The sequence below is a fragment of the Anolis sagrei genome, chromosome 5 (assembly GCF_037176765.1).
Source record: "Anolis sagrei isolate rAnoSag1 chromosome 5, rAnoSag1.mat, whole genome shotgun sequence".
NCBI lineage: Eukaryota > Metazoa > Chordata > Lepidosauria > Squamata > Dactyloidae > Anolis > Anolis sagrei.
In genome coordinates this window covers 5,333,163-5,360,014 of record NC_090025.1, presented here as the reverse complement: position 1 = coordinate 5,360,014, position 26,852 = coordinate 5,333,163, and the positions used below count along the sequence as shown (strand labels likewise).

The following is a 26,852-nucleotide window of genomic DNA, read 5'->3' as shown; positions in this document are numbered from 1 at the left end:
AATACATTTGATTTTAAGCGCAATCCTATTTTCTGAATGCAGTCTTGCAATGCAACTCAACTTTTGATGTATTTTTAATACAATTTTAAATGCAGTCTTTAAATATAATTTATTTTGAAATGCAATCTTGAAATGCAATCTTGTTTTTTGAATGCAGTCTTGCGATGCAATTCAACTTTTGATGTATTTTAATACAATTTTAAATGCAGTCTTTAAATGCAATTTATTTTAAATGCAGTCTTTAAATACAATTTGATTTTAAGTGCAATCCTATTTTCTGAATGCAGTCTTCTAATACAACTCAACTTTTAATGCAATTTTAAATACAATTCTTAAATGCAGTCATTAAATATAATTTATTTTTTAAATGCAATCTTGAAATGCAATCCTATTTTGAATGCAGTCTTGCAATGCAATTCAACTTTTGATGTATTTTTAATACAATTTTAAATGCAGTCTTTAAATATAATTTATTTTTAAATGCAGTCTTTAAATACGATTTGATTTTAAATGCAATCCTATTTTCTGAATGCAGTCTTGCAATACATTTCAACTTTTAATGTAGTTTTAAATACAATTCTTAAACGCAGTCTTTAAATATAATTTATTTTGAAATGCAATTTTGAAATGCAATCTTATTCTGAATGCAGTCTTGCAATGCAATTCAACTTTAATGTCATTTTAAAATACTTAATTTTCAAATGCAATCTTTAAATACAATTTCTTTTTTAAGCAATTAATGCAATGCTCAAAATGCAACTCAATTTTTTGAACAGAGAATTCAAAGACAATGTTGATGTTTTGAATGCAATGCTTAAATGCAACTTAATTTCCCAAAGGCAGTCTTTCAATGCAATTTAATTTCCTAAATGCAAAAGAGGAAAGAGAATGAGACTTACCTGTAATAAGCCGCTTCCCCCAAAGGGTCCCAATTGGCCGTGTAACAATCCATGTTGCTTTGACCAGGGAGGAGAAGCCCCTGCCCAGGCTCAGCTGTTCTTCTGCTTTTCCCAGGCACTTCCGCCCTCACTGCTAGAGCAATGTATGGAGCGGAAGCAGCCGCCGCCATGTTTCTTAAGGGCAAGCGCTAGAACTGGCGCAGCTCTTTGCTGCCCTCTAGGGGAAGGGAGGAGGAAACGACCCAACAAAGCCATTGTTGGCATACATTGCTGCAAGGATTCCAACCACTTGACCTCAATGGGACTTTCTCATAGGGAATAACTGGGGGAAAGTTCCTTTTTTAGGGGACCTTTATTGATTTATTGATGCAAGACCTCTCTCTGTGAATTTTAACCTGCATTTTGTTAGCACTATTGTCAATTTTATAAATAAATAAATACTCATTTCACTCTCAGAGAAACCCTCAAGGACTCTTCATCAGTGGGTGACATAAGTATCTCCCGGATCCTCTTCCTTTGCTGTTCCTCGTCTAACACCGGGGTGCCTCATTTCCACTCCTACTACCCGTTGCAGCGTTACCAACAGACTCTACTACAACACTCTCGGTCCCACCACCATCACAGGTGCATTCTGACTTGGCCACGGTAGTCCACGCTCTGGTTACATCCCGTTTAGACTACTGCAACGCTCTCTACGTGGGGTTGCCCTTGAAGACAGCTCGGAAGCTCCAACTAGTCCAACGCTTGGCAGCGATGATGTTAACAGGAGCAGAGCGCAGGGAGCACACAACCCCTCTGTTGCGCCAACTCCACTGGCTACCGATCTGCTACCGGGCTGAATTCAAAGTGCTGGCATTGGCCTTTAAAGCCCTAAACAGTTCCGGCCCAAGCTACCTATCTGACCGCATCTCTGCCTATGAACCCACCAGGACTTTGAGATCTTCCGGGGAGACCCTGCTCTCGATCCCGCCTGCTTCTCAAGTTCGGCTGGCGGGGACGAGAGATAGGGCCTTCTCGGTGGTGGCTCCTCGGCTGTGGAACGCCCTTCCTACGGACATTAGACTAGCACCATCTCTAATGGTATTCCGCAAAAAGGTGAAGACCTGGATGTTTGTGCAGGCGTTTGAGTAATTTAGTGCAATCTGGTAATGGAACATAGGAATGGAACAATGGACGACGAACCTGGACTAAGCTTGGATGATGAGAAGATTGGGTACGGTTGTTTTTTGTAATAATTGTGCATTGTAATTGCTTATTGGTAATTTATGGATAATGTGTTAAGTCAATTGTTATATGTTGTATGGAACCACTGCTGTTTCTACTGTTTTTACTGTTTGTGAACCGCTGTGAGTCGCCTTTGGGCTCGAGATACAGCGGTATAGAAGCAAAGTAAATAAATAAATAAATAAATTTGGCGGCGGCGAGAGACAGGGCCTTCACATGCAACTCCTGGAACGATTCCATCAGCGCTGCCTCTGGAAAATCCTGCAAATCTCTTGGGAAGACAGGCGGACAAACATCAGCGTGCTGGAAGAAGCAAAGACCACCAGCACTGAAGCGATGGTCCTCCATCAACTCCACTGGACCGACCACGTTGTCCGGATGCTTGACCACCGTCTCCCAAAGCAGTTGCTCTACTCCAAACTCAAGAACGGAAAATGGAATGTTGGAGGACAGGAAAAGAGATTGAAAAACGGGCTCAAAGCCAACCTTCAAAACTCTGGCATAGACACTGAGAACTGGGAAGCCGACCCTTGAGCGCTCCAGCTGGAGGTCAGCTGTGACCAGCAATGCTGCAGAATTTGAAGAGGTACAAATGGAGGGTGAAAGAGAGAAACGTGCCAAGAGGGAGGCGCGTCAAGCCAACCCCGACCGAGACCGCCTTCCACCTGGAAACCAATGCCCTCACTGCGGAAGAAGATGCAGAGCAAGAATAGGGCTCCACAGCCACCTACGAACCCACCAGAATACTGATCCTGGAAGATTATCCTACGAGGGATCGCCTAAGTAATTGTAATGGAGGAAACAAAACATTTATCTACATTGTCCCCCTTCTTATAGAGAGCCATGATGTGTTGATGGAGGATGAAAGAGGGGAATCAGGAGCATTTTTGTGAACTTGGCCGAGAAATGGATGCATTTTTGCTGTAAAGGTGAGAAAAATTTTAAAAAACCGAAATAAAAGGACACAAACAGCTTTATTTTTTACATTCTACATACCAAAAACTGCCAATAAAACCTCTTAATTAAAAATAATATAAAAGTAAAGTTCTGCAAGAATGTAGTTTCCACAAGGATACAGTTCTGAACCAAGAAGACAGCAAGTCAGTTTATCGTGGCGTTTAAATACTTGGAAAGGAACAAAATACCGGCATTTGCAATTTTAAATGGTCTTTCTGTCCCAAATTTCTAGCACTGAAATCATTTAAAGTTTCAAGTTCACGTTTCAAAAGTTTAGACATCCATATTTTCAAAAATGAAAGGGGAATCTTTTGGCATCTTGGAGCCAGATGGATGCAGACCAAGCTTTGGTAGATTGAGGGTACGTCTACACTGCAGATTTAATCCAGTTTGATACCAGTTTTAATTTGCCAAGGCTCAGTGCTATTGAATTGATGGGGGGGGGGTGTAACACTACCATGTTTTTAACACTCTCGGCTAAAAGAGAATTGCTCCATTAGAAAATGTTGATCATTTCCGCTCCCTTGGCAGCCACTTCTCCACAAAAGTCAACATTGACACTGAAATTTGACACCGCCTGAGCTCTGCGAGTGCAGCATTTTTCCGAATGAAGCAGAGAGTGTTTGAGGAGCGGGACATCTGTAGGGATACCAAGGTGCTTGTCTATAAAGCTATTGTCCTCCCAACCCTGCTATATGCCTGCGAAACATGTCCTACAGACGTCACACTCAACTCCTAGAACAATCCCATCAGCGCAGCCTCCGAAAAAGCCTGCAAATCTCTTGGGAAGACAGGCTGACTAATGCCGGAAGAAGCAAAGACCAACAGCATTGAAGTGATGGTCCTCTGCCCTCAACTCTGCTGGACTGGGCGCGTTGTCCGAATGCCCGAAGATCACCATCTCCCAAAGCAGTTGCTCTACTCCCAACTCAAGAATGGAAAACGTAACATTGGTGGACAGGAAAAGAGATTTAAGGCATAGTGATTAATCACAAAAACAATATGTAATTATACACTTGTGAAATATTTATTTCGAATTACAAATAAATGACATTTTGACTTCAAGCATGTCACAGCAAGGGTAACAGTCCTAATGTAACAGCAGGGAAGACATGAATATGTTTACTGATCAACCTATCAGCTGAACTCCCATCACCAGCAGAACATACTGGAGAGGGCTGGGGAAAATAGACCTTGGCATTTGGGAGGTGCTGGGATGTATAGCTTACCTGCCATTGAAGATCATCCTGGAGGGGTCCAAGGCTGGATCCAGTGGAGGAAAGGGAGGCTGCACCACGTGGAGCCCCTCGCCAGGCCCAATCTTGCCGGCAAGCAATGGAAGTGGCGAGGGGCTCTGCACGAGAGCAGGCTGCGCAGTGCAGCCTCCCTTTCCTGGCTCGCTCAAGGGGCAGCGCAAGCCATGAAAGCTTCATCGCGCGGCCTGGCCTCGCGCAAAGCCCCTCGCAGCTTCCATTGCTTGCAGGCGAGGGGACTGAGAAGCAGTAAGGGGCTCCACACGAGAGAAGGCTGCGTGGTGCAGCCTCCCTTTCCTGGCTTGCTCAAGGGACAGCGCAAGCCAGGAAACTGCACCGCGCAGCCTAGCCTCGCACAAATCCCCTCACCGCTTCCATTGCTTCCAGGCGAGGGGACTGCGAAGGGTTTGGGGCTTCAAGCGAGGCCCAATCCCCTCAACGGGCTGCATAAATGCCGTCAGCAGGCCGCATGTAGCCCGCGGACCGTAGTTTGAGGACCCCTGGTGTAGATATACCCAATCACCAAGGTTTTATTTTCTCCCTTCGCAATTTTATGAAAGAAGGATAGCTTTTCCTCCGTTGAGTCTCAAAACGTAACCAGACCTGAGTTAATAGCGATTTTATGCAGTGGCCCAAGAGCTGGGCATCTCTGGATTGTTTGTGTCCATTTATCACCAACCTAAAGATCTCACCACGCTAAAGCAGTGGATGTGGCTCTGAATGAGACGTACCGCATTATCACGGGGTGCCTGCGCCCTACACCACTGGAGAAATTACACTGTTTAGACAGTATTGCACCACCTGACATCCGCCGGGAAGTAGCAGCCAATCGTGAAAGGACCAAGGCAGTGACATCTCCAGCTCATCCCTTGTTTGGGTATCAGCCAGCACGCCAATGACTTAAATCAAGAAATAGTTTTCTAAGATCTACAGAGACACTCGCTGGGACACCTCAGCAAGCGAGAGTCCAAAAGTGGCAGGCTCAAACCCAGAACCTCAAACAGTGGCTGATACCAAATGAGAGACTCCCCCCTGGGCACACAGAAGACAGGGCGACTTGGAAGGTGCTGAATAGACTGTGCTCTGGCCCCACAAGATGCAGAGCCAACCTTAAGAAATGGGGCCACCAAGTGGAGTCCACAACATGTGAGTGTGGAGAAGAGCAAACCACTGACCACCTGCTGCAATGCACCCTGAGCCCTGCTACATGCACCATGGAGGACCTTCTTAGAGTAGAGAGACACTCCAAGTGGCCAGATACTGGTCAAAGGACATTTAGTCAACTACCAAGCTTGCAAACTTTGTGCTTTGTCTGCTTGTTTGTTTTGTTAAAAATGTAATACAAATGTCTGGTTGCTCCTGACACAATAAATAAACCAACCCAAAGGAAACCCATAGTGCAAAAACATTATTTGTTTATACATTCATATTTCCCTATGGGCTCAAGGCCACAGGTAACAATAGGGCAACCATATGTCAGAAGGAAACAGCAGAAAACATTATTAGTACCATTCCCTGGGACACAAATCCCTTGCTGTTTCCCATTTAAATAATACTTAACTTGGGAGGGGTTTCGCCCAAGAAAAGGAAACAGACAGTAGTTTTTTACTTTGGTAAACAGCTCTTCTCAGCAAACCTGGTGCAAAGAATTACAGCAAATGATCCTTGGCTAGAAAATTTACTAAATTTGTGCACAACAAGGCACTCCTATATGCAGGAGAGACATTCCTGTTTTCAGGTAACCACAGATATGACCGAACAGCATTAATGTCTTGTCGAAGGCTTTCATGCCCGGAATCACAGGGTTGTTGTAGGTTTTTTGGGCTGTATGGCCCTATTCTCTCCTGTGAGGTCTGAGGATGCTTGCCATAAATGCAGGCGAAACGTCAGGAGAGAATGCTTCTAGAACATAGCCATATAACCCAAAAAACCTGCAACACAGAACAGCATTAAAACTGGGTTGTTGAACGTTTTTTCAGGCTATATGGCCATGTTCTAGAGGCATTCTCTCCTGACATTTTGCCTGCATCTATGGCAAGCATCCTCAGAGGTAGTGAGGTCTGTTGAAACCAGGAAAAAGGGTTTATATATCTGTGGAATGACCACGGTGGGACAAAAGACTCTTGTCTGCTGGAGCTAGGTGTGAATGTTTCAACTTTTTCCTAGTTCCAACAGACCTCACAACCCCTGAGGATGCTTGCCATAGATGCAGGCAAAACGTCAGGAGAGAATGCCTCTAGAACATGGCCATATAGCCCGAAAAAACCTACAACAACCCAGTGATTCCAGCCAAGAAAACCTTCGATAATACAGCATTAAAATTCACAGTATACAGCATACTGAACAGCATTAAAAGTGACCTGGGAGATCTAGAGATTTAGACCCCACTTACATTGCCTTATAAAATCCAGATTATCTGCTTTGAACTGGATTATATAACAGTGTAGACTCAGGTGCCTTCTACACTGCCATATAATCCAGACTATCAAAGCGGATAACCCACATTTTCTGCTTTGAACTGGATTATATAAGTCTAAAACATAAGAATGTAAGTGTAGACTCAAGCATCTTCTACATGGCTATATAATCCAGATTATCAAAGCGGATAATCCACATTATCTGCTTTGAACTGGATTATTTAAATCTAAAACATAAGAATATAAGTGTAGACTCAAGCATCTTCTACATGGCCATATAATCCAGATTATCAAAGCGGATAACCCACATTATCTGCTTTGAACAGGATTATTTAAGTCTAAAACATAAGAATATAAGTGTAGACTCAAGCATCTTCTACATGGCCATATAATCCAGATTATCAAAGCGGATAATCCACATTATCTGCTTTGAACTGGATTATATAAGTCTAAAACATAAGAATATAAGTGTAGACTCAAGCATTTTCTACATGGCCATATAATCCAGATTATCAAAGCGGATAATCCACATTATCTGCTTTGAACTGGATTATATAAGTCTAAAACATAAGAATGTAAGTGTAGACTCAAGCATCTTCTACATGGCTATATAATCCAGATTATCAAAGCGGATAATCCACATTATCTGCTTTGAACTGGATTATATAAGTCTAAAACATAAAGGCCAAGGTTTCCCCTTGACATTAAGTCTAGTCGCGTCTGATTCTGGGGGTTGGTGCTTATCTCCATTTCTAAGGCGAAGAGCCAGCGTTGTCCACAGACGCCTCCTAGGTCATGCGGCCACTGGCATGACCTCATTGAGCACCATTACCTTCCCGCAGAAGCAGCATCTATTGATCTATTCACATTTGCATGTTTTCAAACTGCTAGGCTGGCAGAAGCTGGGGCTAACAGTGGCAGCTCACCCCACTACACGGATTCAACTCACCAACCTTTCAGCCAGCAATTTCAACAGCTCAGCGGTTTAACCCACTGCTCCACCGTGGGAGTCTACACTGCTATATAACCCAGTTCAAAGCAGATAATCTGGATTATGTATGGCAGTGTAGAAGGGGTTTCATATAATCCAGTTCAAAGTAGATAATCTGGATTATCTGCTTGGATAATTGGGATTTTATGGCACTGTAGAAGGGGCCTTAGAGGCATCTTTTCTATGGGGAATTTGTTAGGTCTATGGGGGAATTGCCTGGAAGACAGAGCAAATTCCTAAAGAGACCATTTCCCCCCAAAGAATGGATTAAAACAAAACAAAACATGGATATTGGTTCCGCAGTCATGGGAAACTTACATAAATTGTTTATGGAAAACAGGAACTCAACATGTTTTGGAGCATTCTCCTAATGTTTGGGATTATTGGAGGTATTTTTGCTCCAAATATTATTTTTTTAAAAAGGAGTTTTGTAAGAGACCAAATGGGACTCGTTGCCCATGGTCTCCCTTCGCTTGTTCCTAAAACTGGGTACATACGGACCCCCAAACAATTGAGGTCCAAACCCACACCCAAAGGCACGTCCTGCAATTCCAGCTGCAGGTCAAGGTTCGTGTTGAAGGTCCTTTATGCCCGCCGGCGTATAGCTATAAGGAGTAGGGAGGTTTATAAGGAGTTTTTCTTGATCCCCGGGCCTTTCTGGAGCCATTCCGGTGCTTCTTGTTGCGGACGTTCTTCTGGGACTGTTGGCAATTGACGACGAACCTGTTCCGACGCCCGCCCCGGGCTCCCCGAGGAGACCCGTACGGCGACTGAAAGGGTGCCTGCACCATACGGCCATCAATGGGTCCAGGAGGAGGAGGAGGAGGAGGAAAGAGGAAGCCGTTTTGATGCATTTCTGTGCAAGAGAGAAAAGAGTGAGAAATGCAGGAAAGGTGAACTCCATAGGGTTAAGGTGTGTGTTTCACCTGGAGATGTCTAATGTGCCCTCATAGTGGCACGTTCCTATTGTATAGACTAGGTATGGGCCAACTGATCCCTCCAGGTGTTTTGGACTTCAACTCCCACAATTCCTAACAGCCGATAGGCTGTTAGGAATTGTGGGAGTTGAAGTCCAAAACACCTGGAGGGAGGGCTGAAGTTGGCCCATGCCTATCATAGAGTCTCAACCAATTCAACCAAGTTTGTGTGAATCACAAAAACAAAGTTTCTGGAGTAGAGTAACTACAGTACAGTCTCGCTTATCCGACCTCCGCTTATCCGACATTCCGTCTTATCTGACGCTCCATTTTTCCTCCAGCATTTCCCCCTCAATTAAAGGAGCGCTCCCAAACTCTCTCTCCATTCCCAAAATGTGAAAAAGGCAAGACAATAAGGAGGAGGAAGGAGGGAAATGAAGAAGGACCGGAAGCGGAAGCGTCCCCCCTCCTTTCCTCTGTGATTTCCACGCTCCTCTTCCGCATCCGGGCACTTCCTGATGGGTTACTCTAGCCACAAGGCATTGTTTTGTCTTAACCCCGAGTCCCTATTGTTAATATTCTAGGTGTCTAGCACCACGTCAGACAGATAACAGTAGCAGTCTCCGTATTATCTGACATTTTTGTTTATCCGGCATTCTGCCGACCCGTATTTGTCAGATAAGCAAGACTCTACTGTACTTTCAAAGTAAGTGCCGCACAATTAAACAGGAAATAATGCTTTCAAACCAAGAACAGAAATTGCCGAAGGCTTTCATGGCTGGAATCATTGGTGTTGCACTCCAGGACAGGAAAAGCCCTCTGACTTTAAACACCACACTGTGTTAAGTAGGAAAACAATCCTGTTTAAAGATAATTCAAAAGCAGTAAGGTAAAAAGCACTTTAAAGAAATAGGTAAATCCAATTAGGTAAGAAGATAAGCAGGAACAAAATAGTTCAGAGTAATAGTTCAGCAAAGTCCATAAAAACAAAGTCAAAACTTCCCAAATAAAATGCAAGAAATCAGGAAATATGGATCCAAGTCATGAATATAAAAGCATAGAATCCACACCACACTGTTAAGTAGGAAAACAATCTTTTTTTTTGAGATAATTAAAAAGCAGTAAAGTAAAAAGCACTTTAAAGAAATAGGTAAAGCCAATTAGGTAAGAAGATAAGCAGGAACAACATAGTTCAGAGTAATAGTCCAGCAAAGTCCATAAAACAAAGTCATAACTTCCCAAATAAAATGCAGGAAATCAGGAAACATGGATGAAAGTCATGAATATAAAAACATAGAATCCAAGAATCAAAAACTATGAAACAAAGGGACTTAAAACATGAATTTTCCAAGCAAAGCTTCCGGGAAACAAGCATGAGATCTCAACTTGATTCCAAACGATGCTTCATCTGACTACATATCCTGTACTTGGAACTTTTATCTCCTTGTTAGCTATGTCTCTAGCGCTCAGAAATTGGTTTCACTTTAGCTTTGAATCTCTTATCTTTTTCTCTCTGAGCCTGGCAGGATGCCGAAGCCACTGTTCGGCTCTCCTGTTTTGACCAATCTCCTCCCATCTATTTGCTCATTAATTTCTGCAGCTGGGCCAGGTGTCAAGCTGTTTTCATGTTCCCAATCATAGGAACTCTCTGGTAACAATCCAGAGAGCACACCATCATCCCCACACTCTTCAGGAACGTTCTCATGGGAAACTATACTTTGAACAGGGATCTCCTGGTCATTCTCTGCATCAATCTCATTGTTATCTTGAAATTCACTGAAATCACTCCCCACATCTAAAGCACCCTGGTCCTAAAATACAATCAGAGGCTCAGCTCCAACAAGTGGGTTATTGTAGGTTATTCAGGCTATATGGCCATGTTCTAGAAGCATTCTCTTGTGACGTTTCGCCTACATCAATAGCAAGCATCCTCAAAGGTTGTGAGGCCACAACCTCTTAGGATGCTTGCCATAGATGCAGGCGAAACGTCAGGAGGGAATGCTTCTAGAACATGGCCATATAACCCAAAAAACCTACAACAACCCAGGAACAGAAAGTTTTTCAAATTTTGCTACACGGTGTAATTCTCTATGCTTTCTGTGTTTTCACTGGTTTTTGCTTCTCACATTCCCTGCTAAACCTCTCTCAGACCCCTTCTACACTGTCCTTCTATCCCAGAATTGGATCCCAGGTTATATGGAAGTGGAGACGAATATAATCCAGATCAAAGCAGATAATCTGGGATGAGATCTTGGGATATAAGGACAGTGTAGAAGGGGCGTCTGATACCTTCTCCAGATCATACAAACCCTTTGCAATACCCTCTTTCCCCCCTCAACAGGAACCCACCTGCCATGTTGGGTGGTGCTGTCTGTCGGTCTCCATAGTGGTCAGGGTACCACCTATTTTGCGGGATGTCATTCTCTGGTTGGGGCGGAGGTATGGGATGTGGCAAGCAGTTAGAGTCATAAACCACTACGTTTCCTTCGTGGAAGCTAATATCCTCCTGGAAGCTAGGGTCATTGCTGGGTCCGAGTTGGCCAGGGTGTTGCAAAGGGAGACACGGAGGCTGTCTCGCGAATCCATAACCGGAGCTGCCGTTGAGCGAGAAGCCGGAGTCATTGCCAAGATTGGGCCAACTGCGACGAGGTTGTGGATCATAAAACTGCTCTTCCGTGAACCTATGACCACAGCTGCCATTGTGGTTGAAACCATCACAGACCCAAATGGGATGATGTTGAGGATTCTGCTGATAAAATCGATCTTCGACAAACCCATGACCATAGCTGTCATTGTGTCCAAAACCAGAGCCATTGCCAGAATCCTGCCAATTAGGTTGGTGTTGGGGTCCCTGCTGGCATGGATGCTCTTCGAAAAACTCATGGCCGTAGCTGCCGTTGGGGCCAAAACCAGAGTCGTCGCCACAACTCGTCCAATTGGGGTGGTCTTGATGACCGGACCAATCCTCTATGTGCTCATTATTATAGTTGCCGTTCTGTTGGAAATTGGGATTGTCACCAAATTGGCTATGGGGCCCCTGTTGGTATCCAAACCCGCCGGTGTTTGCGTATTGGTCTTCGTGGCTGGGATCCCACTGTCCGTAGCCATTCACCGACCCATTCCTGTAGTTCATCATGCCGGGGTGGAAGTAGCCATGGTTGCTGTGATTGAGTGGACCAAGAGGGTAGCCCTTGTCCCGCGGCGTAGAGGTCAAGTTCTTCTGCCTGGGAGCGTTCACGCTGTCCATATTCCTCTCTGGCCCTGTTCAATGCCAGGACAAGAAAAAAGAAAGTTGGAAATGCAACCAAACGACTGGGACTTTTAAAACTATTTGTGGCTGAGCTGTCCAAAGGCAAAGGAATTCTGAATAAAAGTACATAGAATCATAGAATAAAATCATAGAATCAAAGAGTTGGAAGAGACCTCATGGGCCATCATCCAGTCCAACCCCATTCTGCCAAGAAGCAGGAATATTGCATTCAAATCACCCCTGAGAGATGGCCATCCAGCCTCTGTTTAAAAGCTTCCAAAGAAGGAGCCTCCACCACACTCCGGGGCAGAGAGTTCCACTGCTGAACGGCTCTCACAGTCAGGAAGTTCTTCCTCATGTTCAGATGGAATCTCCTCTCTTGTAGTTTGAAGCCATTGTTCCATTGCGTCCTAGTCTCCAGGGAAGCAGAAAACAAACTTGCTCCCTCCTCCCTGTGGCTTCCTCTCACATATTTATACATGGCTATCATATCCCCTCTCAGCCTTCTCTTCTTCAGGCTAAACATGCCCAGCTCCTTAAGCCGCTCCTCATAGGGCTTGTTCTCCAGACCTTTTATCATTTTAGTCGCTCTCCTCTGGACACATTCCAGCTTGTCAATAGAGACTTGGAAGAACAAAATCCCACTTAAACCAGAAGTTTTTGTTATTGGGACTTATTAGACAAACAAATGATTAAAACAACAGCAGGAAAGAAGCATCAAGAATCGAACATGGAAAATTAGGGAAGCAACAAAGCACACCAACACCAAAATATTGGATTACAAACGTTTTTAGAGATGGCCGAAATGAACAAATTAACTTTGGCTTTACAACAAGTACACTGGGTTGTTGTAGGTTTTTCCGGGCTATATGGCCATGTTCTAGAGGCATTTTCTCCTGGCGTTGCACCTGCATCTATGGCAAGCATCCTCAGAGGTAGTGAGGTCTGCTGGAAGTAGGAAAATGGATTTATATATCTGTGGAATGACCAGGGTGGGACAAAGGACTCTTGTTTGCTGGAGCTAGTTGTCTCAGGGGAGTGTGCTTGCTCCATCAGTGTTCAACATTTACACAAATGACCAGCCACTGTCAGAAGGGACAGAGAGTTTCATCTATGCTGATGATCATGTCATTACCGCTCAAGGAGGGAGCTTTGAGATGGTTGAACAGAAGCTCTCTGAAGCTCTAGGTGCTTTTACTGCCTATTATAGGGAAAACCAGTTGATCCCTAATCCATCTAACACATATACATGTGCCTTTCACCTTAAGAACAGACAAGCATCCCAAGCTGTGAGGATCACCTGGGAAGGAATCCCACTGGAGCATTGCAGCGCACCCAAATCCCTGGGAGTCACTCTGGACCGTGCTCTTACCTACAAGAAGCACTGCCTGAACATCAAGCAAAACGTGGGTGCTAGAAACAGTATCATACGAAAGCTGACTGGCACAACCTGGGGATCACAACCAGACACAGTGAAGACATCTGCCCTTGCGTTATGCTACTCTGCTGCTGAGTATGCATGCCCAATGTGGAACACATCTCACCACACTAAAACAGTAGATGTGGTTCTTAATGAGACATGCCGCATTATCACGGGGTGTCTGCGCCCTACACCACTGGAGAAATTACACTGTCTAGCCGGTATTGCACCACCTGACATCCGCCGGGAAGTAGCAGCCAATAGTGAAAGGACTAAGGCAGAGACATCTCCGGCCCATCCCTTGTTTGGGTATCAGCCAGCATGTCAACAACTTAAATCAAGAAATAGTTTTCTAAGATCTACAGAGACACTTGCTGGAACACCTCAGCAAGCTAGAGTCCAAAAGTGGCAGGCTCAAACCCAGAACTTCAGCCAATGGCTGATACCAAATGAGAGACTCCCCCCTGGGCACACAGAAGACTGGACGACTTGGAAGGTGCTGAACAGACTGTACTCTGGCACCACGAGATGCAGAGCCAACCTCAAGAAATGGGGCTACAAAGTGGAATCCTCGACATGCGAGTGCGGAGAACAAACTGAGCCCAGCTACATGCACAATGGAGGACCTCCTTGCGGCAACACCAGAGGCACTCCAAGTGGCCAGATACTGGTCAAAGGACATTTAATCAACTACCAAGCTTGCAAACTTTGTGTTCTGTTTGTCTGCTTGTTTGTTTTTGTTAAAAATATAATACAAATGTCTGGTTGCTGCTGACACGATAAATAAATAAATAAATACCTGAATATTAGGAAGAACTTCCTGACTGTTTAACAGTGGAACTCCCTGCCTTGGAGTGTGGTGGAAGCCCTTCCTTGGAAACTTTTAAACAGAATCTGGATGGCCACCTGTCACGGTACTTTGATTGAGCTGGATTTGGAGTGTCTTTTGCTGCCAGGTCTTTGCCCGTCAGCCATCGCCCTTCCACTCACCAGGTTGAGGTTTCCGCCTCTCCAGTTGGATGCCCCAGGCTCCGGCGATGTGGGTCAGCAGCAGTTTTGTCACACAGCGGTGGACCCAGCTACTCCAGTGGACTCCGTCGCTGTGATGGTGATCCTCGAGGAACCGGACGGAATAGTGCAGGTCCAGGACGTCAAAGCCATAGCAAACGGCCAGGTTGGCGCTGTAGAAGTTGGCTTCAATCACATCCTTCGGCGTCGACTGTTTTGGACACTATGGGATAAGGAAACAGAGGTAAGAAGAGCTTTGGGTTTCAACAATGCCCTAGAGTTAGGGGAGACTCCAAAGGCCATCCAGTCCAACCCCATTTTGCCAGGGAGGAAGACACAATCAAAGCACGCCTGACAGATGGCCATCCAGCCTCTGCTAAAAAAAAACACACCAGAAAAGGAGACTCCAAGGCAGTAGCATATTCCACTGATGAATGGCTCCTATAACACTATGCAACATGACATTTATTATTATTATTTATTTACCTTACTTATATACCGCTGTTCTCAGCCCGAAGGCGACTCACAGCGGTTCACAACAAATACGAACAGCAAAAATTCAGTGCTACAGTATAGAAACAGTTAAGAACCTAACACATTACACAATTAATAAACAGTTACTACAATACCCATTCACTGTCGTCTCGTCATCAAAAACATGTTCCAGATTCGTCATCCATTGTTCCATTCCAGTGTTCATTAACCAATCATTGCACTAATTATTGGAACGCCTGCTCAAACAGCCAGGTCTTCACTTTTTTGCGGAATACCATTAGAGATGGTGCTAGTCTAATGTCCGTAGGAAGGGCGTTCCACAGCCGAGTAGCCACCACCGAGAAGGCCCTATCTCTCGTCCCCGCCAGCCGAGCCTGAGAAGCAGGCGGGATCGAGAGCAGGGTCTCCTCGGAAGATCTCAAAGTCCTGCTGGGTTCATAGGCAGAGATGCGGTCGGATAGGTAGCTTGGACCCGAACCGTTTAGGGCTTTAAAGGCCAACGCCAGCACTTTGAATTCAGCCCAGTAGCAGATCGGTAGCCAGTGGAGTTGGCGCAACAGGGGGGTTGTATGCTCCCTGCGCTCCGCTCCTGTTAAAATCATGGCTGCCGAGCGTTGGACTAGTTGGAGCTTCCGAGCTGTCTTCAAAGGCAACCCCACGTAGAGAGCGTTGCAGTAGTCTAAACGGGATGTAACCAGAGCGTGGACTACTGTGGCCAAGTCAGACTTCCCAAGGTACGGACATCCCACCAAAGCATAACAGCAATTATTGCTGTTTATTATAGTTATTGCTGTTGTTATTATTACTATCCTCCTCTTCCTCAGGAACACAGAGAACAAGCTCCATCCTCCTCCTCCTTCTTCTTCATGAGTTATTATTATTATTATTATTATTATTATTATTATTATTAGAAACTGAACAAGATGAGTCCACAGCAGACACTGTGCTGGCTGTTGCATTGGATCACACGTTGGATAGTTTTTCTTCTTCTTCTTATAATTATGAGAAACACAACAAGATGAGTCCACAGCAGACACTCTGCTGGCTGTTGTATTGGATCACACGTTGGATTCTCCTTCTTCTTCATCATCTTCATCATCTTCTTCATCATCATCATCATCATCATCATCATCATCAAAACCAAAGTCCCAAAGAGCCAAAAGCTTTCCCCAAAAGCCGAGGCAATTCCAGAGAAGTCAACAGGGTGTAAGCAAAGTTGCACTGACAAAAGGTTGACTTCAATCAGATCGTTAAATATGTTTTCCTAGCATGAAAGCATTGCGTTGACCTCGAACTTCCAGTTTGTTAGCAAGCCGAGTACTTCAGTGTATCCTTAATTGCAAACAGTCCTCCCTAAGTAAATTCCCATCACCTTCAAGGCTGAATAACTCATTATCCTGGGACTGGCCAGCCTGGGAATCGACAGGCACTGAGTCCACAGATGGAGCGGTCCACTCCTCCACCTGCAGCTGTGAAGTTTCACTCAAATCATGACCATCATCTAAAACAACATTCCTTTCCCTTATTTATTTCTCGTGTCAGGGCAGCCAGTCAATTATATTACATTTCTAACAGAACAAAGCAAACAAACAGAGAAAGTACAAAATGTGTGAGTTTGGTCGTTGATTAAATGTCCTTTGACCAGTAGCTGGCCACTTGGAGTGCTTCTGGTGTTGCTGCAAGAAGGTCCTCCATGGTGCATGTGGCAGGGCTCAGGCGGCATTGCAGCAGGTGGTCAGTGGTTTGCTCCTCTCTGCACTCGCATGTCGAGGATTCCACTTTGTGGCCCCATTTCTGAAGGTTGGCTCTGCATCTTGTGGTGCCAGAGCGCAGTCTGTTCAGTGCCTTTCAAGTCGCCCAGTCTTCTGTGTGCCCAGGGGGGAGTCTCTCATTTGGTATCAGCCACTGATTGAGGTTCTGAGTTTGAGCCTGCCACTTTTGGACTCTCGCTTGCTGAGGTGTTCCAGCGAGTGTCTCTGTAGATCTTAGAAAACTATGTCTGGATTTAAGTCGTTGACGTGCTGGCTGATACCCAAACAGGGGTTGAGCTGGAGATGTCTCTGCCTTGGTCCTTTCACTATTGGCTGCCACTTCCCGGTGGATGTCAGGTGGTGCAATACCGGCTAAACAGTGTAATTTCTCCAGTGGTGTAGGGCGCAGACACCCCGTGATAATGCGACATGTCTCATTCAGAGCCACATCCACTGTTTTAGCGTGGTGAGATGTGTTCCACACTGGACATGCACACTCAGCAGCAGAGTAGCAGAACGCAAGGGCAGATGTCTTCACTGTATCTGGTTGTGATCCCCAGGTTGTGCCAGTCAGTTTTCGTATGATATTGTTTCTAGCACCCACTTTTTGCTTGATGTTCAGGCAATGCTTCTTGTAGGTAAGAGCACGGTCCAGAGTGACTCCCAGGTATTTGGGTGCGCTGCAATGCTCCAGTGGGATTCCTTCCCAGGTGATCTTCAGAGCTCAGGATGCTTGTCTGTTCTTGAGGTGAAAAGCACATGTCTGTGTTTTAGATGGATTAAGGATCAGCTGGTTTTCCCTGTAATAGGCAGTACCAGCACCTAGAGCTTCAGAAAGCTTCTGTTCTACCATCTCAAAGCTCCCTGCTTGAGCGGTGATGGCACGATCATCAGCATAGATGAAACTCTCTGTCCCTTCTGGCAGTGGCTGGTCATTTGTGTAGATGTTGAACATGGATGGAGCAAGCACGCTTCCCTGAGGCAGGCCGTTCTTCTGTTTCCGCCATCTGCTTCTCTGGCAGTGGAACTCAACAAAAAAGCTCCTGTTTTGTAGCAGGTTTCCTATGAGGCGGGCGAGGTGGTCGTCCTTTGTGATATTATACATTTTTCTCAGGAGGAGGCGGTGGTTCACAGTATCATAGGCTGCTGACAGGTCTATGAAGACAGCTCCTTTCCCTGAGAAACTGAAACGGGGACTCGTCTTCAGTATCAACATTGTCTGCATCAACAACAGGGACATGTTCAGAAATCTGTAACCCATCATCCTCTTCGTCCTGAGGAAACTCAGGCTCACACTGAGCCACAACAGTTCAACCTGTCCTCCTGAATTCAGAAAGCTCTCCATCCCCAACTGAGCTCCCAAGAGGAAAAAATGAGGAAAAGTAATGTGTGGAAAGAAAACACCCATAAATCTTGTACTGCAAAAGCTTGCCTTGCCCAATTCCTCTAATATTTGAAAGCTTTAGTACTTGGGAATCAAACTTTGGTCTCTTTTGCAGTAAAATCTACAGTCTATATAAATAAAAATGTAATGTTAGTTCGTGCTACCATCAGAACTCAAAAACCACTGGGGGAATTGACACCAAATTTGGACACAAGACACTTAACAGTCCAATTTATGTCCTCCACTCAAAAAATGGATTTTGTCATTTGGGAATTGTCGTTGCTGGGATTTATAGTTTACCTACAATCAAAGAGCATTCTGAACTCCACCAATGATGGAATTGGGCCAAACTTAGCACACAGGACTTCCATGACCAACAGAACACTCTGGAAGGGTTTGGTGGACATTGACCTTGAGTTTGGGAATTATAGTTCACCCACATCCAGAGAGCACTGTGGACTCAAACAATGATGGATCTGGACCAAACTTGGCACAAATCTTCCATATGCCCAAATATGAACACAGATGGAGTTTAAGGGAAATACACCTTGACATTCGGGAGTTGTAGTTTCTGGGATTTATAGTTCACCTACAATCAAAGAGCATTCTGAACTCCACCAATGATGGAATTGAAAAAAACATGGCATACAGGACTTCCATGACCAACAGAACACACTGGAAGGGTTTGGTGGGCATTGACCTTGAGTTTGGGAGTTGTAGTTCACCTACATCCAGAGACCACTGTGGATTCAAACAATGATGGATCTAGACCAAACTTGACACAAAAATTCCATATGCCTAAATATGAACACAGATGGTGTTTGGAGGAAATAGACCTTGACATTTGGGATTTGTAGTTACTGGGATTTATAGTTCACTACCATTAAAGAGTATTCTGAAACCCACAAATGACAGAAATGGGGCAAACTTCCCACACAGAACCCCCATGACCAACAGAAAATACTTAAGGCCATCCAGTCCAAATCTCTTCACCAGGGCAAGAAAAGGTAATCAGAGCCCTCCTGACAGAGAGCCATCCAGCCAGTCATAAATATAGATAGATAGATATGATTCTCACACACACACACAGATATAGTATCACAGATTTGAAAGAGACCCTTAAAGAAGGACTATGATATGTTGCATATTCCAGAGTAGGCAAACCAGACAATCTCCACATCAACACTGACAAAGAAACAACCAGGAATACTGTTTACTCACAAGCAGAAAGGAATTACATAGATTAGAAACCAACACTTTCTCATCACTTTATTTCCCAGATCACCAGACTGGGCCACAGCAACGCCTGGCAGGGGACAGCTAGTACTTAATAGGGTTGCAGACCAGCTGGCAAAGCTCGGAGCATTTCCTACCTGGAAGATGGGCCCCTGGGCGTTCCTGATGGGCATCGCTGTGTTCCAGATGATGAGGCAACTAGGAGGCAAGATCTCTCTCAGCCGCTCAAAGAGCTTTTCCAGGTTCTGCCGGTATTCCAGGATAGCCGTGCGGATAGGATTGCTGGAAGTGGAGTCATGGTATCTGCAGAGAAAGAAGAAGGTGGGAAAGGTTACATCAGTGTTTCTCAACCTTCCTAATATTTATTTATTTATTTATCGTGTCATCAGCAACCATTGTATTACGATTCTAACAGAGCAAAACAAACACACAGATTAAAAAGAAAAAGGGGAAAAAACGCACAGATTTTGCAAATTTGGTATTTGGTTAAATGTCCTTTGACCAGTATCTGGCCCCTTGGAGTGCCTCTGGTGTTGCCGCAAGAAGGTCCTCCATTGTGCATGTGGCAGGGCTCAGGTTGCATTGCAGCAGGTGGTCAGTGGTTTGCTCTTCTCCCCACTCACATGCCGAGGATTCCACCCTGTAGCCCCATTTCTTAAGATTGGCTCTGCATCTCGTGGTGCCAGAGCGCAGTCTGTTCAGCGCCTTCCAAGTCGCCCAGTCTTCTGTGTGCCCAGGGGGGAGTCTCTCATCTGGTATCACCCATGAATTGAGGTTTTGGGTTTGGGCCTGCCACTTTTGGATTCTCTCTTGCTGGGGTGTTCCAGCGAGTGTCTCTGTAGATCTAAGAAAACTATGTCTTGATTTAAGTCGTTGACGTGCTGGCCGATACCCAAACAGGGGATGAGCTGGAGATGTCTCTGCCTTGGTCCTTTCACTATTGGCTGCTACTTCCCGGCAGATGTCAGGTGGTGCAATACCAGCTAAGCAGTGTAATTTCTCCAGTGGTGTAGGGCGCAGACACCCTGTGATAATGCGGCATGTCTCATTAAGAGCCACATCTACTGTTTTAGTGTGGTGAGATGTGTTCCACACTGGGCATGCATACTCAGCAGCAGAGTATCATAGCGCAAGGGCAGATGTCTTCACTGTGTCTGGTTGTGATCCCCAGGTTGTGCCAGTCAGCTTTCGTATGATATTGTTTCTGGCACCCCTTTTTGCTTGATATACAGGCAGTGCTTCTTGTAGGTCAGAGCACGGTCCAGAATGACTCCCAGGGATTTGGGTGCGCTGCAATGCTCCAGTGGGATTCCTTCCCAAGTGATCCTCAGAGCTCAGGATGCTTGTCTGTTCTTAAGGTAAAAGGCGCATGTCTGTGTTTTAGATGGATTAGGGATCAGATGGTTTTCCCTGTAATAGGCAGTAAGAGCACCTAGAGCTCCTAATATTGGGACCCCTTAATACATTTCCTCATGTTGTGGTGACTCCCAACCATAACATTATTTTGCTACTTCATAACTGTAATTTTACTCCCGTTATTAATTTTAATGTAATTATCTGATAAGCAGGATGTATTTCCATTCACTGGACCAAATTAGGCACAAATACCCGATATGCCCAAATTTGAATAGTGGTGGGGGCGAAGGCGGGGGAATCGATTGATTTTGTCATTTGGGAGTTGTAGTTGCTGGGATTTATAGTTCACCTACAATCAAAGAGCATTCTGAACTCCAGCTACGATGGAATTGAACCAAACTTGGCACACAAAACTACCATGGTCAACAGAAAACACTGCAAGGGTTTGGTGGGCATTGACCTTGAGTTTGGAGTTGTAGTTCTATATAAATAAAAATGTAATGTTCGTTTGTGGGATTAACAGAACTCAAAAACCACTGGAAGAATTGACACTAAATTTGGAAACAAGACACCTAACAACCCAATGTATGCCCTTCACTCAAACTTTTTTGATTTTGTCATTTGGGAGTTGTAGTTGCTGGGATTTATAGTTCACCTACAATCGAACACCACCAATGATGGAATTGAACCAAACGTGGCACATAGGACTCCCATGACCAACAGAAAACACTAGAAGGGTTTGGTGGGCACTGACCTTGAGTTTGGGAGTTGTAGTTCACCTACATCCAGAGAGCACTGTGGACTCAAACAATGATGGATCTGGACCAAACTTGACATGAATACTCAATATGCCCAAATGTGTACACTGGTTGAGTTTGGGGAAAATAGAACTTGACATTTGTGAGTTGTAGTTGCTGGGATTTATAGTTCACCTACAATCAAAGAGCATTCTGAACCCCACAAACGACAGAATTGGGTCAAACTTCCCACACAGAACCCCCATGACCAATAGAAAAAACTGTGTTTTCTGATGGTCTTTGGCGACCCCTCTGACACTCCCTGGTGACCCCCGCAGGGGTCCCGAACCGCAGGTTGAGAACCACTAGTATAGAATAATTACCTTCCCTATTTCTTTTCTAATTAATTATTCGGAGTCGTAGTTGCTGGGATTTATAGTTCACCTACAATCAAAGAGCATTCTGAACCCCACCAACGATAGAATTGGGCCAAACCTCCTACACAGAACGCCCATGTGGACCACAGCAACACGTGGCAGGGGACGGCTAGTAAAAAAATAAATAAATAAGTGGGGTTCATACGTCTGTGGAATATACACATCCAATTTCTCCCACCCTGGACATCCCACAGATATATAAACCTCACTTGACTAGTTTCCAACAGACCTCACAACCTTGATTAGCATTTAATGCCCTTGCAGCTTCAAAGCCTGACTGCTTTCTGCCTGGGGGGGGGGGATCCTTTCGTTCATGAAAAATGAATAAAATCTGGTTACCAGTATTAAAAAGCCCTAAAATCAGGACAAGTAACTAAAGACCAACACTTTGAAAACAGGGGAATTGCAGACAGGAAACAATCAGAGCCAGTTAATACTTCTCAACACAGGATCCCCCCCAGCAGGAAGCAGACAGTCTTTGGAATTGCAAGACCATTCAATGCTAATCAAGGTGGCCAAGGGCAACATTCACACTTGCCTGAAACAGACAAGAGTACTTTTTCCTACCTTGGAGATTCCACAGATCTATAAACCTCACTGGACTAGTTTCCAACAGACCTCACAACCTCTGAGAATGCCTGCCATAGATGTGGGTGAAATGTCAGGAGTAAATGCTTCTGGAACATGGCCAAACAGCCTGGAAAAGTCACAAAGACCCAAATATTTTGTGGCTTTGTTGGTTTCAGGGTTTTGAAAATTGAAGTTATGCATTACACTCAATGACGCACTAGATTCGAGTAAATATGCCATATTCCCCCCTTTCATTATCCTGGTATCCTTACTTGTTGAGGTCCCAGAGGCAGGAATTCATGACGAGGGCGTCTGGAACCAGCCCAGCCCTCAGCCCCGCCTTGAAGTCGTCCAAGATGCTCTCCATGTAATTCGAAAAGACCCGAGTGATGAAGTAGAAGCGTACCAGGTGGTGGTCGGTCCGATACTGGCGCACCTCGCGGAAAGTGTTCTTGTTGTGCAGGCCTTCAAATTCCACCCGCCGGTCGTTGGCAAAGGACTCCTCGCCCTGCAAGGAGAGTCAGCGTCACTCGCAAAACTATTTGCCGAGCAAGAAACGGTATGAGTCTGAGGTGTTTGCCAGAAACAACACAGCCATGAGACGTACTCATAGAGGTCCCCAAAGGCCATCTAGTCCAACCCCCTTCAGCCAGGCAGTAACAGCACAATCGAAGCACCCCTGACAGATGGCAACTCAGCCTCTGCTTAAAAGTCTCCAAAAAAGGAGCTTCCACTGGATGCTCACATAAATCTTTCCCCCTCTTGGGTTGCTGTGTTTTCCCCAGGCTGTATGGTCATGTTCTAGAAGTATTCTCTCCTGACATTTCGCCTACATCTATGGAAGGCATCCTCAGAGATTGTGACCTCCCAACCTCTGAGGATGCCCGCCATAGATGCAGGCAAAATGTCAGGAGAGAATGCTTCTAGAACAAAACCATACAGCCTGAAAAACCTACAACAACCCAGACATAAGGCACATTGCTTTTACATTTGGTGAAAGAGAGGCATGTGAGAATAATAATAATAATTAATAATAATAATAATAATCTTTATTTATACCCCGCCACCATCTCGCCCAACAGAGACTCGGGGCGGCTTACATGAGGCCAAGCCCAAACAACAAATCAGAATAAAGTAAAATACAAATGACAGTCCCCCACATTCCAGCTCTGAGATTTCTTTTATGGATGTGTGTTTCTGGGTGCCTGGTCACCTCTCAACAAGGAAATTTCCCAGGCAGTAGCAAGCCACACCTAAAAACTGTCAGGCCATCAAATGCTAATCAAGGTGGCCAACTGCAACATTCAGACCTAGCTCCAACAGACAAGAGTTCTTTCTCCCACCCTGGACTTTCCACAGATATATAAACCCCATTTTCCTCATTCCAACAGACCTCACAACCTCTGAGGATGCCTGCCACAGATGCAGGCAAAATGTCAGGAGAGAATGCTTCTAGAATATGGCCATACAGCCCGGAAAACTCACAGCAACATAGTGATTCTGGCTGTGAAAGCCTTCGACAACACATTTCCCCTTCTTCTTTCTTTGCTTTCTCTTCCCTTCTTTTTCTTTCTTCCCTCCCTTTGTCCTTTCTTTCTTCTCTTCCTTTCCCTTTTTTTCTTCCTTTCCTTTCCTCTCCTCATACCTTTCCCCGGTTCCTTTCTCTTCCCTCCCGTTTCTCGTTCCCTTCCTTCTCCTTTCCTTCCCCACACTCATTTTTAATCTTTCCTTCCTTCCTGTCTTCCCCTTCCCCAGAGATTTCCTTTTTTCTTTCTTCCCTCCCTTTGCCTTTCTTTCTTCTCTTCCTTTCCTTTTTTCTTCCTTTCCTTTCCTCATACCTTTCCCCCTTTCCTTTCCCTTCCTTCCCTCCCGTTTCTCGTTCCCTCTCTTCTCCTTTCCTTCCCCCCACTTATTTTAATCTCTCCTTCCTTCCTGTTTTCCCCTCTTCCACAGAGATTTCCTTCTTTTTTCTTTCTTCCCTCCCTTTGTCCTTTCTTTCTTCTCTTCCTTTTCCTTTTTCTTCCTTTCCTCTTATACCTTTCTCCCTTTCCTTTCCCTTCCTTCCCTCCTGTTTCTCGTTCCCTCCCTTCTCCTTTCCTTCCTTTCCACTCATTTTTAATCTCTCCTTCCTTCCTGTCTTCCCCAGAGATTTCCTTCTTTTTTCTTTCTTCCCTCCCTTTGTCCTTTCTTTCTTCTCTTCCTTTCCCTTTTTTTCTTCCTTTCCTTTCCTCATACCTTTCCTTTCCCTTCCTTCCCTCCTTTCACCTTCCCTCCCTTCTCCTTTCCTTCCTTTCCACTCATTTTTAATCTCTCCTTCCTTCCTGTCTTCCCCTCTTTCCCAGAGATAAATATTAGTGTGTGAGATGGAAGGTCGAAGAAAGAAGAAAAGCAAACGAAAGAACCGCAATACATGATGGCATGGGGACTTTTTGGCAATCAAAGCGGGGAACAGTTGATCCATAAAATTAACTTTGCAACCTGATTGATTGGAGACAGCAAGGTACCTCCCTACCGATGCAAACAAAAGAGTGCCTGCACCTGAGAGACCGTTCCTTCAAAATGATGGATTGAGTTGGGAACAACAAGGGATACCTCCCCACAGGTGCCATAGGGCATACCTAGCGCCAAGGCATGGGAGGAACTCTCTGCTACTGTTACGGACTACGGACTGAAAGGAATGTGGGGGAAAATCTAACATAATGTTGGAGTTCAGCCTGTGATTGTGTTTAAGGATCTGGGTGTTTTGGATGTGGGGAATGAGGACAATGAGGTTCATGTGGGTAACGGTGTTTCCAATAGGTTCTTGTGGGTTTTTTCGGGCTATAGAGCCATGTTCTAGAGGCATTTCTCCTGACGTTTCGCCTGCATCTATGGCAAGCATCCTCAGAGGTAGTGAGGTCTGTTGGGACAAAGGGTTTGTATATCTGTGGAATGGCTGGGGTGGGGCAAGGAGCTCTTCCCTGCTGCAGTTAGGTGTGAATGTTTAGCTGATCACCTTCATTAGCATTTGAAGGCCTGCCTGAGCCTGGGAAAATCTGTTGCTGGAAGGTGTTAATCTGTGCCTGGTTTTTTCCTCTCTGTTGTTTAGCTGTTATAATTTTAGAGTTTTTTAATACTGGTAGCCAGATTTTGTTCATTTTCATGGTCTCTTCCTTTCTGTTGAAATTGTCCACATGCTTGTGGATTTCAATGGCTTCTCTGTGTAGTGTTTCCAATGATATTGATGCAGAGAATGACCAGGAGGTCCCTGTTCAAAGTGTATTTTCTCATGACAATGTCCCTGAAGGGTGTGGGGACGATGGTGTCCTCCCCTCCTTTTTTTTGTCGTGTCAGGAGTGACTTGAGAAACTGCAAGTCGCTTATGGTGTGAGAGAATTGGCCGTCTGCAAGGACGTTGCCCAGGGGACATCCGGATGATTTGATGTGTAATGATGTCCAGGGTGGGAGAAAAAACTCTTTTCTCTTTGAGACAAGTGTGAATGTTGCACTTGGCCAGCTTGATCAGCATTTAATGCCCTTGCAGCTTCAAAGCCTGGCTGCTTCCAGCCTGGGGGGATCCTTTTGTTCATGAAAAATAAACAAAATCTGGTTACCAGTATTTAAAAAACCTTAAAATCAGGACAGTAAGTAAAGACCAAAACTTAGAAAACAGGGGAATTGCAGACAGGAAACAATCAGGGCCAGCTAATACCTCTGAACAAAGGATCCCCCCCAGGCAGGAAGCAGCCAAGGCTATTCAATGCCGTTCCATCTTGTCTCCTGCACTGTGCTTATAATATAATATATTTTATATACATATAATATTGATAATATTGATAATATTATAATGTAATACAATATACTACTACTAATAATATATTATAATTATATGTTTTATATTAAATATAATATTACTAATATTACAGTATAATGTTATCGTACAATGTAATATATAATATTAATATTGTGCTATGATAATAATATAATATACTGTATTTACTTTTTACACTCTGAGTCCCCTTTGGGGGGGGAAGGGCGGCATATAAATGTAGTAAATAAATACATAAATAATCAAAGTGGCCAAGGGCAACATTCACACTTGCTTTAAACAGACAAGAGTACTTTTTCCTACCTTGGATATTCCACAGATCTATAAACCCCACTTGCCTAGTTTCCAACAGACCTCTCAACCTCTGAGGATGCTTGCTATAGATGTGGGCAAAACGTCAGGAGAGAGTGCTTCTGGGACATGGCCAGACAGTCTGGAAAACTCACAGCAATCCAGTGATTCCAGACATGAAAGCCATCGACAACATATCAACCAACCGACCAATCGTCATAGATGCAAACACACCCTACTCATAATATAATATAATATAATAATAATAATATAATATCACCATGTAACACCATGTGCCTTTCATCTCAAGAACAGAGAAGCATCCCGAGCTCTGAAGATGGAAGGAATCCCACTGGAGCATTGCAGCACACCTAAATACCTCGGAGTCACTCTGGACTGTGCTCTGACCTACAAGAAGCACTGCCTGAACATCAAGCAAAAAGTGGGTGCC

General features: G+C 44.7%; 2 protein-coding genes across 3 annotated transcripts in view; both read right to left on the bottom strand.

The window, feature by feature from the left end:
* The window catches only part of VPS16 (VPS16 core subunit of CORVET and HOPS complexes), a 55,558-nt gene extending 54,532 nt beyond the window's left edge, over window positions 1–1,026 (bottom strand). The window contains exon 1 of the mRNA XM_067468512.1: window positions 900–1,026. Within this exon, the coding sequence (XP_067324613.1) occupies window positions 900–952 (53 nt within the window). The 5' untranslated portion in view covers window positions 953–1,026. The remainder of the gene's footprint in view (window positions 1–899) is intronic.
* A 4,561-nt stretch (window positions 1,027–5,587) lies between these two features.
* The window catches only part of LOC132775520 (uncharacterized), a 41,364-nt gene continuing 20,099 nt past the window's right edge, over window positions 5,588–26,852 (bottom strand). For both annotated transcript variants that reach the window (XM_067468506.1, XM_067468505.1), the window contains 5 exons: window positions 22,575–22,810; window positions 19,340–19,505; window positions 14,319–14,559; window positions 11,008–11,919; window positions 5,588–8,597 (listed from right to left, as the gene is read on the bottom strand). In XM_067468506.1, the coding sequence (XP_067324607.1) occupies window positions 8,347–8,597; window positions 11,008–11,919; window positions 14,319–14,559; window positions 19,340–19,505; window positions 22,575–22,810 (1,806 nt within the window). In that variant the 3' untranslated portion in view covers window positions 5,588–8,346. The remainder of the gene's footprint in view (window positions 8,598–11,007; window positions 11,920–14,318; window positions 14,560–19,339; window positions 19,506–22,574; window positions 22,811–26,852) is intronic.